The sequence below is a fragment of the Corvus kubaryi genome, unplaced genomic scaffold, assembly GCF_017639235.1.
Source record: "Corvus kubaryi isolate FWS band 111438036 unplaced genomic scaffold, C.kubaryi_AGA036_p1.0 37322, whole genome shotgun sequence".
NCBI lineage: Eukaryota > Metazoa > Chordata > Aves > Passeriformes > Corvidae > Corvus > Corvus kubaryi.
The window spans coordinates 5,734,020-5,750,853 of record NW_024581101.1 but is presented as its reverse complement, the minus strand read 5'-3'; the positions used below and the strand labels follow the sequence as shown (position 1 = coordinate 5,750,853).

Here is a 16,834-nt window from a genome sequence, read left to right as displayed (position 1 = left end):
TAGAGTGCTTTCCCTGAGGAAGAGTTACAACAGCACATAGTCTACCATGTACTTAAACTCAATCCAATTTATTTAAGTATTACACCATAAGTCTAAAAAGCAGCAAGAAGCAAGTGCCTGAGAAGCAAATGGAAAAAGCACTTTGCTATCTGCTCATTATGCCATACCCATTCCACTTCCACGCCTTGACTTAGAACAAAGCAGTTTCTACATGTGCATTTTTATAAAGCGTGAGTTTTGCTAAGCACAGAAAAAAGCAAGCTTTGCTCTGTACAATTTTTCCAATCAGTAGTATTACAAACTGTTGAACTGGTTAGTTAATAGCTCAGTTAGCAGATTAAGATAAGAATAAACCAGGATAGAGTGAATACAAAATAGATGATACAGCCCATTTACCCCACTGATTTCTAGAATTATCCTGTGAAATACAGAGGAATCTCTTCCACGTTATCACCTACATGTCCCTGCTGCTGGAAGCAGCTTCAGAAAGGGACCAACCTCCAAAGCACCCATTTTCTGAAGATTCCAGGCTGCTGAGTTCTGCATAGCTGCATCCATGATCAATTCACAGCCATTTATTGTGGAGCTAACATCACCTTCTGCTTACACACCTCAGCTTTTCTCCCTGATGCTCACACGCATCCCTCTCCTCCCCAACAGATGTGAGGTGCTCATATCCTGCCAGCTATTTATATTGCTGAGCTAATCAAGCCAATCTCTTCTGCTTCCTTCTGGAGACTGTTTCTCTATCCCTCAATCATCTTAAGTAGTTTTTAAGTTCAGCTTCTCTATTTTAAATTCATTTTTGAGAAATGTACTGAGTATTTTAGATAAGGTTGTAGAAGTAGACTATTCAAAAGCAATAAAATTATCCTCCTGACTGGAAACCCTTGACCCAACACACCTTGCAGTGACATTTTGTGGTCACCCAGGTCTGGCTGGGATGAAGATCATTTACTTCATAGGAGCCCAGAGGGTGTCACTTTAACTTGTGACCAAAACAGTGCTGAACTATCACTGGTGTAGCTGCTCTGCTGAGCTACATTTGCAGTAGAGGAGATCAGTCTGAAAGTACTCTGCACTTCAGCTGACCAAGGTGGCATTGTTTCCTCCCCCTTGATTTCTGATTTTACTAAACCTGTAGGCTTCTTAATCATATCATCTGACATTTCTGATCAATAAAGTCCTCAGTAAAATTAGGATTTTGCACTTATTTTCAAATACTGAGGCAACTCAGTTTAGACCAGAGTCCCCAGAACAACCATTTTACAGGTCCAAAAAAGGAAGAAGAAATTAATTTAGAAAACCTTGGGGGAATGGGATGAAGGTGCAAACAGAAGACAGGGAAGGATGAAGGGATAAAATGAAGGACAGTGTGGTAGCCAGAATCCAATCTGTATGATATTAAATAAAACAACAACAGTATTGCTGGGGAGCCAAGTCTTTGTAACTTTTAGGCTTTCCATGCTTCCCTGTTGGACTGTCACTCCTCAGAGACCACGAGGGGCCATGAACACCCTCCCCTAGACAGAAGAAATCAGAGAGGGATGTAAAGAAACTGCACTCCCATCCTTTCTTCTCTCCAGCTGAGAGAGATTTGGGGCTCAAAATGAGACTAAACCAGTTTGAGAGCAGGTTTGATTTACAGATAGGTTTGGAGTTGCAGCAGGATCCTGAAACGTTCAGGGAGTTTCATCTCCCACTAGAGACAGGCAGAGTTGTTACAGAGCTGCTTCTTCCACTAGAAGCCTCATGAAACTTCATTATGCACCAGTCTAAATCATCTTCAGCTTGTCTTTGAAGCTGAAAAATTAGAATTCTCAAAGACTTCCTATTGGAACAGGAAACTCCAAGGTTCTTTTGTTAACAGAGGCTTTGAAAGGCAGTTTTACTACTGCATGTGACCATATTCAAAAGCAGAAGTGAAATCAATGAAACAGTAAACACAACTCATACACTCACAGCTGGGACCTGCAGCAACTCCACATCAGTCTGACTCTTGGATTCTTATACCTTTCATGCCATTTTTACGTGGAAAATGAGCTATAACCAAAAGCAGAGGTATTTTCACATACCTGAATCAAGGATTCACTCAGCTTCTCTTCATCAACCTCTAAAATGATATTTTTTATTTCTTCATAAGGCAAACGGAAGGAACCCAAAAATATTGCTGAAATTCAGTAATACATCATTAGAATCAAAAAGGGCAAAAAGAATGATATACAAAGGCAAACCATTTCTAGCAACTCAAAAATCATATCTTCATCTAAATTGTGTTTCACAGTTAGGAAGTCTTCCACATAAAACAAATGCTAGATAGGCACAATATTGCAGTGTGACTTAAAATAAATTTCCTTTCTACAAAATGAAACTATGACAACATTTTTAACTTTTTATCAGTCTCAGTTGCTCCCTAGCAATGTTACTTAGCAATAAAGCCTTATCTTTATGAATGACATCTGCATTCCTACTTAAACAGACATACTCAGCCAATAGAAGACTTGATCTATTATTATTATGGCTTCCATAACCACGTGTGAATAGCTGTACTGCATTTGCAAGTGGATAAATGATATTCACATGATACTCTAGAAAAAAATTCACATCAAAGGGGCAATGAAGAGCTGGGCAAAGTAAGAAAAAATGTCCTAACTCTACCACCTTTTAGGGTAACTGAACTTATACAAGAGACGCATATAACACAAACCCTTCAAAGATGGAGTTCTCAAAGCAATTTGATGTCAGAATGTCATAAAACCTCAAGAGAGCCCCATTCAGTAAACTACAAAAAATTCTTAACAGATGGATCAGCATAATGTTGTAACAAAGTGCTTTATACTCAGCCTAACTACTATGGCTGATTATCCTGCATCCATGTTTTCAAAATGTGAAGTCTCCTATCAATTGTGTCCTAGTTCATGTTCTGCCCATGAAAACGTGCTCACCAATGTGGTAATGAGCAGGCACACACTTGGGGTTACACACTTACTTGCCATGGGCACAGTTGGACTCGTGGCATTTACGGTGTGTCTGACTCAAATAAAAGACTCTACTACTCTTAATGATTGATTTCCCCCCATAATCAAAGAGGGAAGAAGCGAGTTAAATAATACAAGTGGGCTGGTTTTGTCACAATTTGTAGCAGTAGTACTCACACCTATTTAGCCCATCTGATAATATCTTCTCTTGAACCTCTATCCCTTCCTTACTCTGACCAGAAGGAACAATTAGGAATGGCCTCTAAACCCCATTGACAAACTCCAACACTGTGCCTTGCCCATACTAATGATCATCATTTAATTGTACTTTCAGCCCTGAGCAATAACTGAGAGAATCAACTGACAAAAACCCCCAGTAGCTCATTAAATCTAAATCATTTTTCATGTTACTTTTTCTCATTTTCCCCAAGTTAGAGTGAATTCAAAACATGTGTATTTAAACACTTCTGAATTTCAGGCTCATGCTCAAATTAGCAGTTCTTAGAAAAAGCAATTGCACATGTAAACAAGAAAAGAAAACCTAAGACCAGCGAGATGTAGATGCTACTTAGATATTGACCTAATGCCCTTCACATCACTTACATAAATTTTGTGCAGATTTTCCATCCAAAACTCTTAATTCTTTGATCTTCTTCTTTGACTGAGCTGCTTTCTTTTCTTCTGATTCTTCTACAGGCTTTTTGGCTGGAAAGTAGGTATTTGTTAAATTCTATTCATTATTACAACTGTTCAATCTTAGCTAACAGCAAGTCCATTAGGAAGCCATAATAATACATTTTTAACAATCAGTTCAAGGCAAAATGACTGCACTGCCTCAACCTACTGTAAAATATCCAAACAAACAAAGCAAACATCCAGAATTGAAAGGAACAAGAAATAAAAATATGACAATAAGGAATTTTCCCAAGCACTATCAAATAATATTTATGTATTTTTACCCAGGAAATGTCACTTGAGCTCCAATTTATTGCAAGCATTTTTAAGAACATGGAGATTTGGTGTTACCTCAAAGCACATGAGTGCCCTCTACTGAAACATTAATAATATTAATAAGTTCTCCATCCAAAACCAACATCATAAATCACTTGATATTTATCACACTGAACAAAAGTATGTTTTTATTAATTACTTACACTGCCAGTTGTAAAGAGCAATATTAACTAAGAAAATAGTGTATATTTTAAAGTGATTTCATTTCAATTAGCAAGATTTGCTAGCCTTATATTCAGCACTTTAAATTATATGGAAAGAATTGTGGTATTGGAGTACCTAAAATATAAGCTGATTTTTTGCATAACTTAAAACAGTCAATTTCCACAGAATTTTCTTAAGCATTAAGTAAACCCATTAACAAGGATTTATTTCCTTTTAAATATCACATAACATAGTTGGCACTGAAGGAATAGAATCTTGATGTGCTTAACATTAATTGAACTTAATGAATATTTTAAATCATTCAAAAGTAACTGAAAAACTGGAAAGTCAAATTAAGATGAAGTTTCAAGCAGACTGAATATGGTTCTGCTCTCTGAGCACTATTTTTTGTTGCACTGCAATGAGTCGCCACAGGTTTCATTACAGGCATCACCTAAGAAAAAATGTTAACTTTTAGCATGAAGAATAACAAAATCTCTGTTTCAACCTCTTTAGCAATAATAAGAGAGAAAACAACATAGAAAACAGGTATTTGCCTCCTTACACCCATTACCACTAGGAAAGCATCTGGCATAAAGTAATTCTGCTGGTTTATAGCCCTGAATAATCAGTTTACCTTGGGCACGGTCATGCCAGCACTAACTGAGCCAGTCCCAGGCAGTGCCCTCGGCCCCAGCTGCCTCTAGAGAGCCCAGGCAGGGAGAGCTGAACACAAAGGATGATTCAGCAACAAACCAAGCCTTGCTCTCCCCTCGCCTTACGCTTCCCTGCAAGCTTCCCATGAGCAGCTGGCTTGGTGCCTGTACAAGCCCTGAGCTACACATCACCAGGTAACCTCAGAATTCCCACCAGCACTGACCCCTTCACTGTAATGAGCTCCATTTAAAATCCTAAAGTGACACTTCGTCAAGTAATCAGACCCTTATCACTAATTGTTCTCAATTAAATGAGGAAATAAGACCAGGTGCTCAACAACACAAACAAAAAACCACCCAAGAGTTAAAAATTAGCTGTCCCATGGGAAAGCAACAAACATTACGAGTTCTGTTTTATCACAGGAGACACTGCAAAGCCTGGATTTGTGTCTGCTGAGACAGCTGAGAAAGATCATTCAAGAAGATGAGTGACCTATTGCAAACTTGATCTGTTTAAGAGTTAAACCCTCCAGATCTCCACGGATCAAGTCTTTAAAGCACTGAACACCACACCCCCTCCCAACCCGCTGCAGGGTACCAGACTCTCTCAGTAGCTGGGAGCACCAAAGCCAAACCTGCTCTGTCACCACCTACAATAAAACACACAGGTCCCAGTCCCCCGGCCTGCAAAGCGCAGAGGTAACAGAGTTAAACAGAAAGCAGGAGCAACAAATGGTTTTGTTACCAAATATCACCTCACAGAAAGGGAACTTCCTACAGTGATAACTCACCTAGATCAGAAGGATTTGTGAGAATCTACCAGGTGAGAGCAACACCTCTGTGAGCAAGAGTTCAAGGGCAAAGGTGCTACACCAGCCCAATGCAAAACAGGTGCTAAGTTATTCAGCTGCTACAGTACCAGAAAAGGAAGAGTGGTTTGGGGTTTAAACACATTTTATAAACAGACACACAGAGGGTGAGCTGAGGCAGAATTCACAAGGGGAACTCTGCCTGTACAGGCCAAAGAACCAGTTTCCCTTATTACCCCTCCTAACCTGTATGCAGGTGCAGTCCTCTACTGGTTGTAAAATTAGGAGCTATATTTAGACCACAGCAGATCACACATTCAAACATTTCATAACAAATCACAGCCACTCTGACCTACTCAAGCCTGAAGGCTATAACACCACTACTATATATATGTATATATGGACTATCCATTTAATAAATATTAGCTGTCTGGGTCAGATTAAATTTTTTCTACTTGAAAAAGACCAGAGAAGATGTTCTTTCCAAAAAGTTCTTATCCTTCCACACACAAAACTTCAAAGCTAACTTCATGACTATTCACAAAAACCAGAGAAACACTAGAACCAGATGCTTATGTGACTCTTAAAGTCACAATACAGGATCAACACCAACCTTACCAAGCCCAAATTCATAGGGAGAAAGAGACACTACTAAAATTAATAGATTAGACAGCTCCTACAGTCTCTCCACCGCTTGAGCCACGCTTGACATGGAGCATCAGAGAGCTCTCCAAAGCCATGCTCATCCCTCTCCTGCCAGAGGCTCTGATCACACAGTCCATTTCAGCAGTGATTCAGCTGTAACACAGCCACAGATTATGGAATTTTGAAAAATAATTAACTCAATTAAAAAGATACTTGATACCTTTCAGAATCCAATACACTACCGCTGACCAACCTCCGGCCCCTTGTCAGGTTCTCCTTTCACAAGTGCCTGGTTAAACATAAGACACTTTCTGGTTTGATGCCACAGAACCAAAGGGAGAGATGAAAGAAGGATTTTATAGCAGACAGCACAGGGTAGTTCAGAAAAGCAAGATGAAAAATCAATCTGGAAGCTAAAGCAGCTGTATTACTTCATACAGACCTTGGAGTTTAGTGCTGTGATTATTCATTACAGCACTTTGATAACAGTACTGGCTTACATCTTCATTCAAAATCAGCTTTTTTCTCAAACCAACGAGCCTTGCAGACAGCACTGAGAGCTGGTGACTGCCATCCCCAGGTTTCCATGACAGAAACAGTCAGAGTTTAAAACAAAACGAGCAGCAGAGGGGAAACTTCCTTACTCTGACCACACCTGGTGAAGCAATAGAACACTGAAAGGAACAGGTCAGCTGCCCAGCTCTGCAGTCTTGTTCCACAGGGTCCAGCTCCTACCCAACTCCCAACTTGTTTCAGAGCATGACAAGCTTTTTCCACACCTTAAGTATGGCTTGATGCAAACTCAGCCTTCCACAGTCACGGCTCAGCAGTTCCACTCCCCAGAACACACTGACTGCTCAAATCTGTATCAGTCCTGCACCACATGAGCAGCCCTGAAGGATGGTAGAACCCTCCAGCGAGTGGCTGAACCTGTCCAGACCCTCTAGCAAGTCATTCTTTGCAGAAGAGACAAGTATCTCCTTCACAAGTCTCAGTAAGAGCCCACAAGTCCAAGTATTTGGTTCCCCCAGGACAGCAGCACATGTATCAGAAGAGTTCACTCTTCCAAGGGCCTCTCAGGTTGTCCTCTGGTATTTCTGATCCCCATGTCTGGGCTAAGAGACCAAGCCCATGCACCTCTGCTGTGTTTTATGCAAAGCATTTGAAATCCCCTACCCTACATCTCTGTGTTTCTTCAGGATGGTTAATCCCATTTCACACACACTTACTGAGATGAATATTTGGACTTATCTGGAATGTGTGTATACACACACACAAGCAGAGATACACGTGGTGTTTCTGTTTTCAAGAAATGAAGGAAATTCTACTCTTGGTTATTTAAAGCGATATCCCCATTCATTTGGGAGGAAGTAAGAACTAACAAGCATAAAAAAAACCCAACAAACCAACAATTAACAGTCACTGAAATGGCAAAATAGCCACTAATGCATATTTATCTCACACTAGTTAGACCTGTAGAAGGTTTTGGCTGGGCTTTTCTTTATAATTTATCTCAGGTAGACAAAAGAGGGAAAGGGAGCCAATATGACAAAGCCAAAGGAGAACACACAGACCAGAAAACAAAGATGTAAACACCAACACCATACAACTTTCTTTTTCCTAATTTAGTGCTCTATTAAGTTAGTAATAATACATTTGTTTATCAGTGTTAGAGGGAAAAAGCTGATGCAAGATGCTGCAAGGCATTGTTTGCTGCTGATCTCCCATTACCCAGAGCATGTGCAGCTCCAGCTGTACCTTCAGTGAGACCTTCAGCTGGGAGCTCATCTAATCCCACTGCTTGAAACCCTTAAAACCCATCCAGGGTATACTAAACAAAATGTTATGTAAGTTTAAAACACATTAAGCAAGACTAATGATAATCATGGCAAAGAACATACACAAATGTGTTGAAATGCTTTTGAGCCCTAATTAAGAAAAAAAATCTACCATCAGTACTTTTGCACTTCTGTAGTAAAAAAATAAGTGTATATTATTCTTGAAAATTATCATTTTACACATGTTCATTAATTTAGCTCCTGAATAGCATTAGAAGTGGCCATGACTAATTTTTTAAAATATATATTATTTTATTCAATGATATAGAAGCTGTTAAAGCATTTTATTATGAGCTGAAATGTCCAGTTCATATGAAATTCCTTTCTTTCATTAAATTATCAATGAATAATTTTAATAAAGAATTAACAGCAAAAACTGTCAGTCATGACTACAATGAGGATGAAAATTAAAGGGAGATAAAAAGGAGTACATTGAATTACAGTGTGGAGAAAGCAGACATTTAGGTGAACTTTAGCCTACCTTAGCCTGAGCCTTAATCTCCAATTTCCGTCAAGTGTGTACACACACTGAACAAAAACATCCTCATATTGTCATGGGAAATGAATGAGCAATTTCATCTTATTTCCATCTGGCAAGCAGCTTCCAAATTGCATTTACCAGTATTTGGCAGCAAAAGTAAACATACAAAAGAAATTAACTGCTTTGTTATTCCCTCTACCAGAGAGAAGAACTATGGCTAGTACAGGAGTATAGGAGAAAAAAATTAAGTGTACATACATTGCAAGGGATGTAAACTACACACAAAAGAGTAGACTTGAGCAGCTGAAAGTAATAATTACACTGAATTTACACCCCCCCCCCCCCCAAAGACCCTGATGTGATATGACTTGGTTGAAAAATGAAATAAGGAGTTAGGAATGCCACTGAAAGATCAGAAAGTAATTTGTAGCACAAAAGTTCAGTAAATTCTGTTGCAAAATAGAATTCCTTCAAGTCTGGCTAAATTGATCATCTTGGAATGCTACTGAGAGTCTTCCATTTGTGTTATTCCTAGAGGCACTCAAAAACACAAACAAAAGTCAAATGAAGGGGGAGAAGAAGGAAAGTCAAAGTAGTCTAAGACTTGCAGTTCTTTTCCCTCAGCAATAGGTGCACCCTTTGTGTGCCCCTTGTGTGCCCCAGCATTCCCAGGCTGCAGTGCCCAGAGCTGGGCGAGGCAGGGCCAGGGAGCACCGCGGGGCACAGCCCGGCCTCTCTCCAGCCACCTGCCAGGCACAGCACATGAACCACGGCCAAGCTCTGGCTGCAGGCAGCAGAATGAACTCTGCCCAAGGTTGTGTGCTCCAGCCAAACCACACCAATAACCTGCTGATCACCAACAAGTGAATTGCTCAGGCTGGAAAAGCTGTCTAAGATCATGAAGCCCAACCAGCAGCCCAGCATCACCACCATGGTCAGCACTAAGCCACCTGCTCAAGTGCCACACCCACGTTTTTGAACACTTGCAGGATGCCCGTTTCCCTTGGCAGCTTGTGTCAATGCCTGACAACCCTTTCTGTGAAGAAATTCCTCCTGCTATATAATCCAAACCTCCCCTGGTGCAACCTAAAGCCGTTTCTTCTGCTCCTGTCACTTGTTAGCTGGGAGAAGCAGAGCCCTGACTCTGGCAGCAAGGAGAAAGCAACAATGCAGGCTAAACAGAGCAGTGACCAAGGAGGAACTCCCTATCCAGTCCTGTATCCAGTGCCACCAGAGAAGATGCAATGGATCCCAGAGGAGAGACTCTGGGAGATGCCACAGTTGCCACAGCTGAAGCCACAAACTCCCCTGGCCCACAGCAGCTCTCCTGCAGAACGTGTGTGTCATGCAATTCGTGAACTGACATTGCAGTGGTTTGGCATCCAAATTCATTTCTAGCCTTTACTCTGTCATTTGGGCTCTAACTTGGAAATCTAGCAAACAGTTTTCCCAAATATCCAGAGAGATGCAAGAGCATCAGCAGATGCCAGCCACGCCTCCTGTCAATTCAGGCAGCAGCTGGGGGATCTCATGTTTATTCCCAATGCCACCTGGCATTTTTCAGTTCACCTAAAATCACTCAGTTACCAATTCCTGAAGCAAAATTAATTAAGTACTCCTGCTGTCACTCTGTCCTTTCTGCAATCACAAGAGCTGAATACCTGGTACAGCAATAAAAAAAGAATTATTACAAAGCAAGCAATCGATCTAAAAGTGAATCTTACACTGAGCTCTTAAGATAAAAAAAATAAAACTAACAGGGAGAAAAAAACATGGAACCTCTTGCAATCTTGTATATTTTTTGCCTAATTAATGTAATCAAGCTGAAGGAAGTGGCATCAACCCAACAAATTGTGCTCTGTGGAAGAATAAAAAAGATCGTAACTTAGTTTTACAAATTAGTTTTCCAAAAATAAAAAGTAACAAGGGATCCATATTCCTATTAATTGTTCTTATAATTGATTGCTACTTTATTTGACCACCACATTTAATGACTACTATTAATTTAACATGAAATATTCCTTGTTCTGTTAAAATTGCCCTAAAACAGTTGTAAATAGTCTAATTGTCAATCTCTAGCAAGAACTTGTGCAGCAAAGTTGTACAGTTAAAGTGGACTTAATTAGCCACTCTGTATTGTGATGGCTTTCAGCCTTCTATCAACAGCCTCAAGGAGATGCCTGGGCCAGAAATATTAAAAAAACAAACAAAACAAAAACAAAAACCAAGAAACAAACCAAAACAACAAACCAACAACCAAAGCAACCCCTCCCCAGGCACACACAGAAAATCCCAAATACACCCAACACCTGGTTTCACAACTGATTTTGCCCCTTCTATTTACTGCGAAAGATGTTGCTTTTGCTGTAAGACAGTAAGCAAATATTAACAATTCATGACACACAAATGGTCAGAGAAATACGGATGAACATTAGAAATGAAACAACAGCAGGCAAACAAGGATTAAACTGAAAATATCCTCCATGGGCCTAATTTACTGTGTTGTAGATGTGCTGGAAGAAGCTGGAACAAAACCCAGTAGCCTTTTCCATGACCTCTTCTGTCCCGCTTTCTCCATGAATACTGATGTGGAGGAAAGCCTCAGGGCTGTGCACCCCACTTGTTCCTTTGCCAACATCTCCAAGCTTTCCCCTGGAGGTGCTGGGAGCAGCTCCCAGGGTTTGCTGATCCTTGGGGTGTGGTGGGCACCGAGGTCTGCACAGCCCCAAGAGCAGCGCCTGACCAAGGAGATTGGTCCCTGCATTTTAGAACTCACAGAGGAAGTGTTGATGTGGGGGAGGGAAGATGTTTGCCTATGGAAATAACATTCTGCCTATAATAGCATTTCTAATTTCAACAGTCACATGGCCCGGTTATATTTTTTCCTCTGACATCAGGCCACCATCACCACCAAACCGAGACAGGACAACTATAATTATTTCCCAGATTATAACTGGCATGATTCTTATCCATACAATTTTCAAAAGTAAAAAAAAGTACCAAGAATCAGGAAAAAAACCCAAACTAAATGTCATTAAACTGCTGTTATATTTTACCAAGATTCTAACAAACTCATTTTCCTTTATTACTATGAGAAGTCTAATAAATAGATCTCTTAATAGTTCACCTACTACTCCCCTTCATTAAGGCCATAAAAGGCTCACCTTCACAAACAAACACACCTATGGGAATCACATTTTCTAAAGGAACTCTCCAAATTATAAAGCTAAGATCCCAAGATCTAAAAATCGTTCTACACAGTCAAGTTAACTACACATTAGTATTTAATGGAACAGACTAAAATATTAATAAAAATGAAGTGATAAAATGATTTCTTCTATCACTGTGATATCTGACATTTAACAATCCTGACTTAATATTGAAACATTAAGTAAAATACACATCTCCAAACAGACATTTTAGTATTCTCTTCCTTTTTGAAGTATTTCTCCGTCATCGAGGTTTTAAATAAACACGCATGCAAAACTCTTCAACTTAGACATAACTAATTCCCAAATCGCTCCATTTTTGAGTGTGATGTGGCACATCCTGGTTATACACTCTGACCTACACAATGTTACACATCCATTGACTTAGTACATAAGAAATTTGATTTTATGTTTAATTAAAAGAATTCTATTATCCTATTTAGAGTAAAAAAGAAAAAATACTGGTGATTAGCTGGTATTTCTGGTTATATTAAACCAGGAGAAATCAAAAAGAAGCTTTCATACCAGGTCCAAAGCCAAACTTCACAGGGTAAAAGGATCATATTAATAGTAATTGGGAAAGGATCTGTCTTAATAGATTCCATTAATTTCAATAGTAAGAGCCCTGTGAGGTTGACTGGTAATCACAGCTTTGATAGCTGATCAATAAAAATAAGGATAAAAAGATAATATTAGTCAGTCTTCCATAAACAAACACTTCAAACTCTGCTTTGTGGTGGATGGTATGAAACAAATCTAAGTAGTTGCACATAACCCATCCTAATCATATGCCAACACAAATGTTTTGGCCCCATGCTGGTGCCAAGGCTCCTGCAGCCTTTGGAGCAGAATTCCTTGGTTTTAAGCAGACACATCAGAGGGCAGTGGCCAGTTTGGAGCAGGCCCCACATCTCACAGGGGATGCATTGCCCATTCTTCCCATCACTCTCACTAATGATCACTAAGATCATCCCAAGAGTTTCAATATCCCGGGACACTGAAACGTTTCTGGCATTCTAATGAGACTCAAAAACAAACAGCAGGGGGGACATTTGGTGACAGCCAAACCTGTGAGTGCCCCTCAGTAAACGGGGCAGATCCAGTGGTATTTTTTGGGTGATGGCCAGCATGGATGTGGTACTGTGTGACTTCCGTGGATCATGCACAATTTTGGTCTGCCCCTCTGGGCAGTCTTTGAAAACACAGAAATAAATATAAATTAGCTATTAATGAGACTTTCAATGAGAGAAAAAGGAGGCATCAAACCAGGAAGACTAAAAGCAGCAGGGCTAAAACTCTGGAAAACAACACATCTTTTTGAAATACAGAGAAGTGCAATAGCACAGATCCTGAGTTCACTGAAGACAAAACACAATGAAGACTTTATTATATGTGTAAAGATATGACCTCTGGCTTAGAAAAAACACCAACTGCTGGCAGCTGAGAAGTATCTCTGTTTAATCGAATCTGTGTACATCAAGCAGCAGACATTTAATATATATATTAACATGTACTTACTCTTTTGACTGAGCATCTGCTCTCAGTCACCTGCTGAAGATAAAGACAGGGCTCAACCAGCCTGAAGTCAGCCCTGGATGGTTGTTTATGTTATTACCAACTTAGAACAGATTTACCTTGAAAAAGCTTTCTTGGGGTCCAAGCATCCCAAAGTGCTCTGAACACACCCAGGTGCTCACAGAACACACGGGCAATGATTATCTGCCTTCAAGAGAGACACAAGATAAATTAAGGACACATTACAGGATTAGTTTTAGGGGAACCTACAGAGTAGTAAATTAAGCTGCTTGCATTGTAGCAGCCTAAAAATAGTGCAGGAACACGCAGCTACAAGTCCCTCACCTTCAGCAGCATCGCTGGGCTCCACTGTTCACCTCAGCACATTCTGGGTGCACGCACACACAGGAGCCACTATCATTCTAAATTTAGCAGCTGGAACCTATGCTCTGCTGACCTTTTGTATACCAACACAAGCAAAATTTGGCTAAAGTGATTCGTTAAGAAAGCAGTGAATCTGTGCTAATGATCCAAGTCTTAAATGAAACAACAAAAAAAAAGCCAAAGAAAACCTTGACATTTACTCCACAGGTACTCCCATTCAGAATATGCAGCTTAACGATACTTCCACCCTGACTTTTACCATGTGGATTCTTTTTGCTTTTAGAAAGCCTTTAAGCTGCTGCCTCTTCACAGTGGGGAATTATTCTGTAGTAGTATTCTACAATAATTGCGCATTCCCACCTTACAGAACAGAATAAAGCATGTGAAAGGGAGAAGTTTCAGAGACATTTCAGTTTCTCATTTTGCACAAGACAAACAACAGTCACACAATAGAGAGAGTTGTAATTTCAGCTTTACATCCTTTCGAGATGATTACTAAGTAACTCAAAACCTGATACTTTTGTTATTATCGGTACTAATGCCTATATACATAGTATTTTCAATTTCTCAATGAATTCAGACTTAACAGCATGATTGTTAACTTTTAATCCTTTAGATAGCTTTTGAATGTCTCTTTCTCCCAAAAACCTTTATTCATGTAGGTAACAGAACTATCCTTACTCTACTATAAATAGCAGAAATTCTTGCAGTAGCAGATATTTTGTCCAAAGCATCCTGGAACAGCATTACAGTAGAAGCAACTATCACTCAGAGACAGGCTCCGTGTCAAAAGCAGATGACACATTTTTGGGGAATATTTTTGGTCAGCAGTAAGAAAGGCGTGTGTGTTTCAGCCCATAAAACATAAAATCCATGGAGAAGGCATCATTTTTTTACAAATACAGAATCACAGCAGGTCAGCACAGTGAGCAATGGAACCAGGAACCAGGAATCAGACACATTTTGTCAGTTTACACTTTTGCAGGAAAAAAAAAAATCCACATTCTGTTTCTTTTAATAGAAAGTAGATTTAGGAGGAAGTGTAGGATGTGCAAACCGTGGTTCTGCTGAGAGATGCAGGGGACATCTCTTTAATACAGACTTGAAAGAACTATTTTACAAGTAAGACCATAAATTCTGCTTATAAGCACGGCTTTGTTTACAGAGGGGTTTTATTTATTTAAGCAGATACATTGTTATTCCTAGAACTCTGCTGGAAGTTTTAAGGCAAGTGAAATATTGGTGCATAGTCTCTTTAATAGTCAGCACCAGCTGTCCTGGTAAGTAGCTGGTCTGTTCTCCACCCTTTCCTATACACTTTTTTATTCTCCCCCTGCTTCACTTGGGTCACAAATTCCCAGCCAGTGTTCAGCTGAAGAACCTGCACTGGAACACTCGGCTGGAGTTTGCTTTACCAACGCTGAGGAAGTTGCCAGAAAATGTATCTACAGCTACAAACACATCAGAGGGCAAGAGGAATTGTTTTAAACCATTCAGAACTACTGAACACAGACCTAGAACTGACAAGCAACTGACCTCCAACTCACCATCAGTGTATTTTATATACAGATATAAGCTGTTATACATGAAAGAAAAGCCACACTTTAGGAAAACTGCCACAGTGGATAATCTTAACAGTTCATTGACCAAAGGATTACTGTCAAATCCAGAGAATGACTTAATCACGTAATCACAGAATGGTTTGGGTTGGAAGAGACCTTAAAGGTGATCTTGTTCCAACCCCTGCCCATGGGCAGGGACACCTTCCACCAGACCAGGTTGCTCAGAGCTCCATCCAACCTGACCTTGAACACTTCACATTGAGAGGAACTAGCTTCCTATTAAATAGATTTTTAGAATACCTAACCTAAATTCCCATAAAAAATGCAGCTGCATACTTGAAGAACATCATCTTTTGCAGGTTATTCTTTCTGTTTTGACATTAGAGAAAGCATTCTTTCCAGTCTATTCTCTTTATTTATTCATACAGAAGGGGTTTTATTCCAGGAATATAGATTTCTATTTGTTTAAAACCAAACAAAACCCATTTCTTTTTGCAGTTCAACATATTCTTTTTTTCAATTCAACTTCTGAATTTCTTTTTCATCGAATTCACAGAAAAAATACTCTCTGTAAGAGCATTATAGATCAAGACTACTTCATGAATGTATTCATATTTCATGCTAATTAGTCTTTGTATACAATCCCTCTCGCTGCTGTGCTGAGTCCATGTGTCTCTGTCCTCAGCTCCTTGTTAAATGTGCTGGGCTTTATTTGAGCACTGCATCACCCAGACTCAAACAGACAGGTCGGAATGCAGAGCTGCCTTTCTTCCCCTGCTGGATTTTATCAAGCTGATAACACACAAAAGCTCCAGCTCCTTAGAAAAACGAGGCATGTAGGAGGTACAGAAGGTACTAACTGCTACCAGTTATCACACAGCAGGCTGGAATTCCAGACTTCAGGAATACGTGGGTAATGAACATTTGTCTGCGTGTCACCAGCAGTGATTCTTACACTTCTCTAATGGGAACCTCAAAGACCTTGAATGTAGGAAAAAGCCCACTGCACCAATTTCCTTTGTAGGAAAAGCCCAATGCCTTTGAGAGTTCACCTTCCCTTGGCTTTTTTTTACAGTCACAAGTGCTCTTCCATCTTTCCTCCTCAAGATTTTTATTTTCAAGTTCTGAGAGCTCAGGTACAACAAATTAATACATTAATTCTGTAAGTAACCACCTAAAATATAAGGCATTATAACTAAGACAGCTCAGTCACAACATTGTTATAAATACACAGAAGAGCCCTTTTAAGACAATACATGTCTGTCCTCACTCCAATTCTATTTAAATTCTTCTGGTGAAGCTTTCTGACAAAATTACTAATTGAAACTTGCAGAAAATCTGAGCAGCAGGGGCTTTGTTACTAATATTTTTCAGCAGTTTTTCAGTGCCAGAGATATCTTAACCAAAAGATGGCCTTGCAGCAGGCACACACACAAGTGACAGCCTCTCCAATCTCAGTTTGCCACGCAGCACTAAAAAGGCAGGTGGATAATCAGCCTGTACCTGCAGAACTGCTCCAGTCGCCCAGTAACCAGCAGGATTCCTTATTTCAAGTCCTTGCTCCTCCAGTCTCCAGTAGGGAAGACCAACCTGTCCCTAGTG

The 16,834-nt window shown here is 39.9% G+C and overlaps 1 protein-coding gene across 4 annotated transcripts in view; it reads right to left on the bottom strand.

Annotated features, from left to right (window-relative positions):
• Positions 1-16,834, bottom strand: part of DIAPH2 (diaphanous related formin 2) — a 184,472-nt gene that overhangs the window by 118,067 nt on the left and 49,571 nt on the right. For all 4 annotated transcript variants that reach the window (XM_042029287.1, XM_042029288.1, XM_042029289.1 and 1 more), the window contains 2 exons: positions 3,582-3,683; positions 2,076-2,170 (listed from right to left, as the gene is read on the bottom strand). In XM_042029287.1, coding sequence (XP_041885221.1) covers positions 2,076-2,170; positions 3,582-3,683 — 197 coding nt within the window. The remainder of the gene's footprint in view (positions 1-2,075; positions 2,171-3,581; positions 3,684-16,834) is intronic.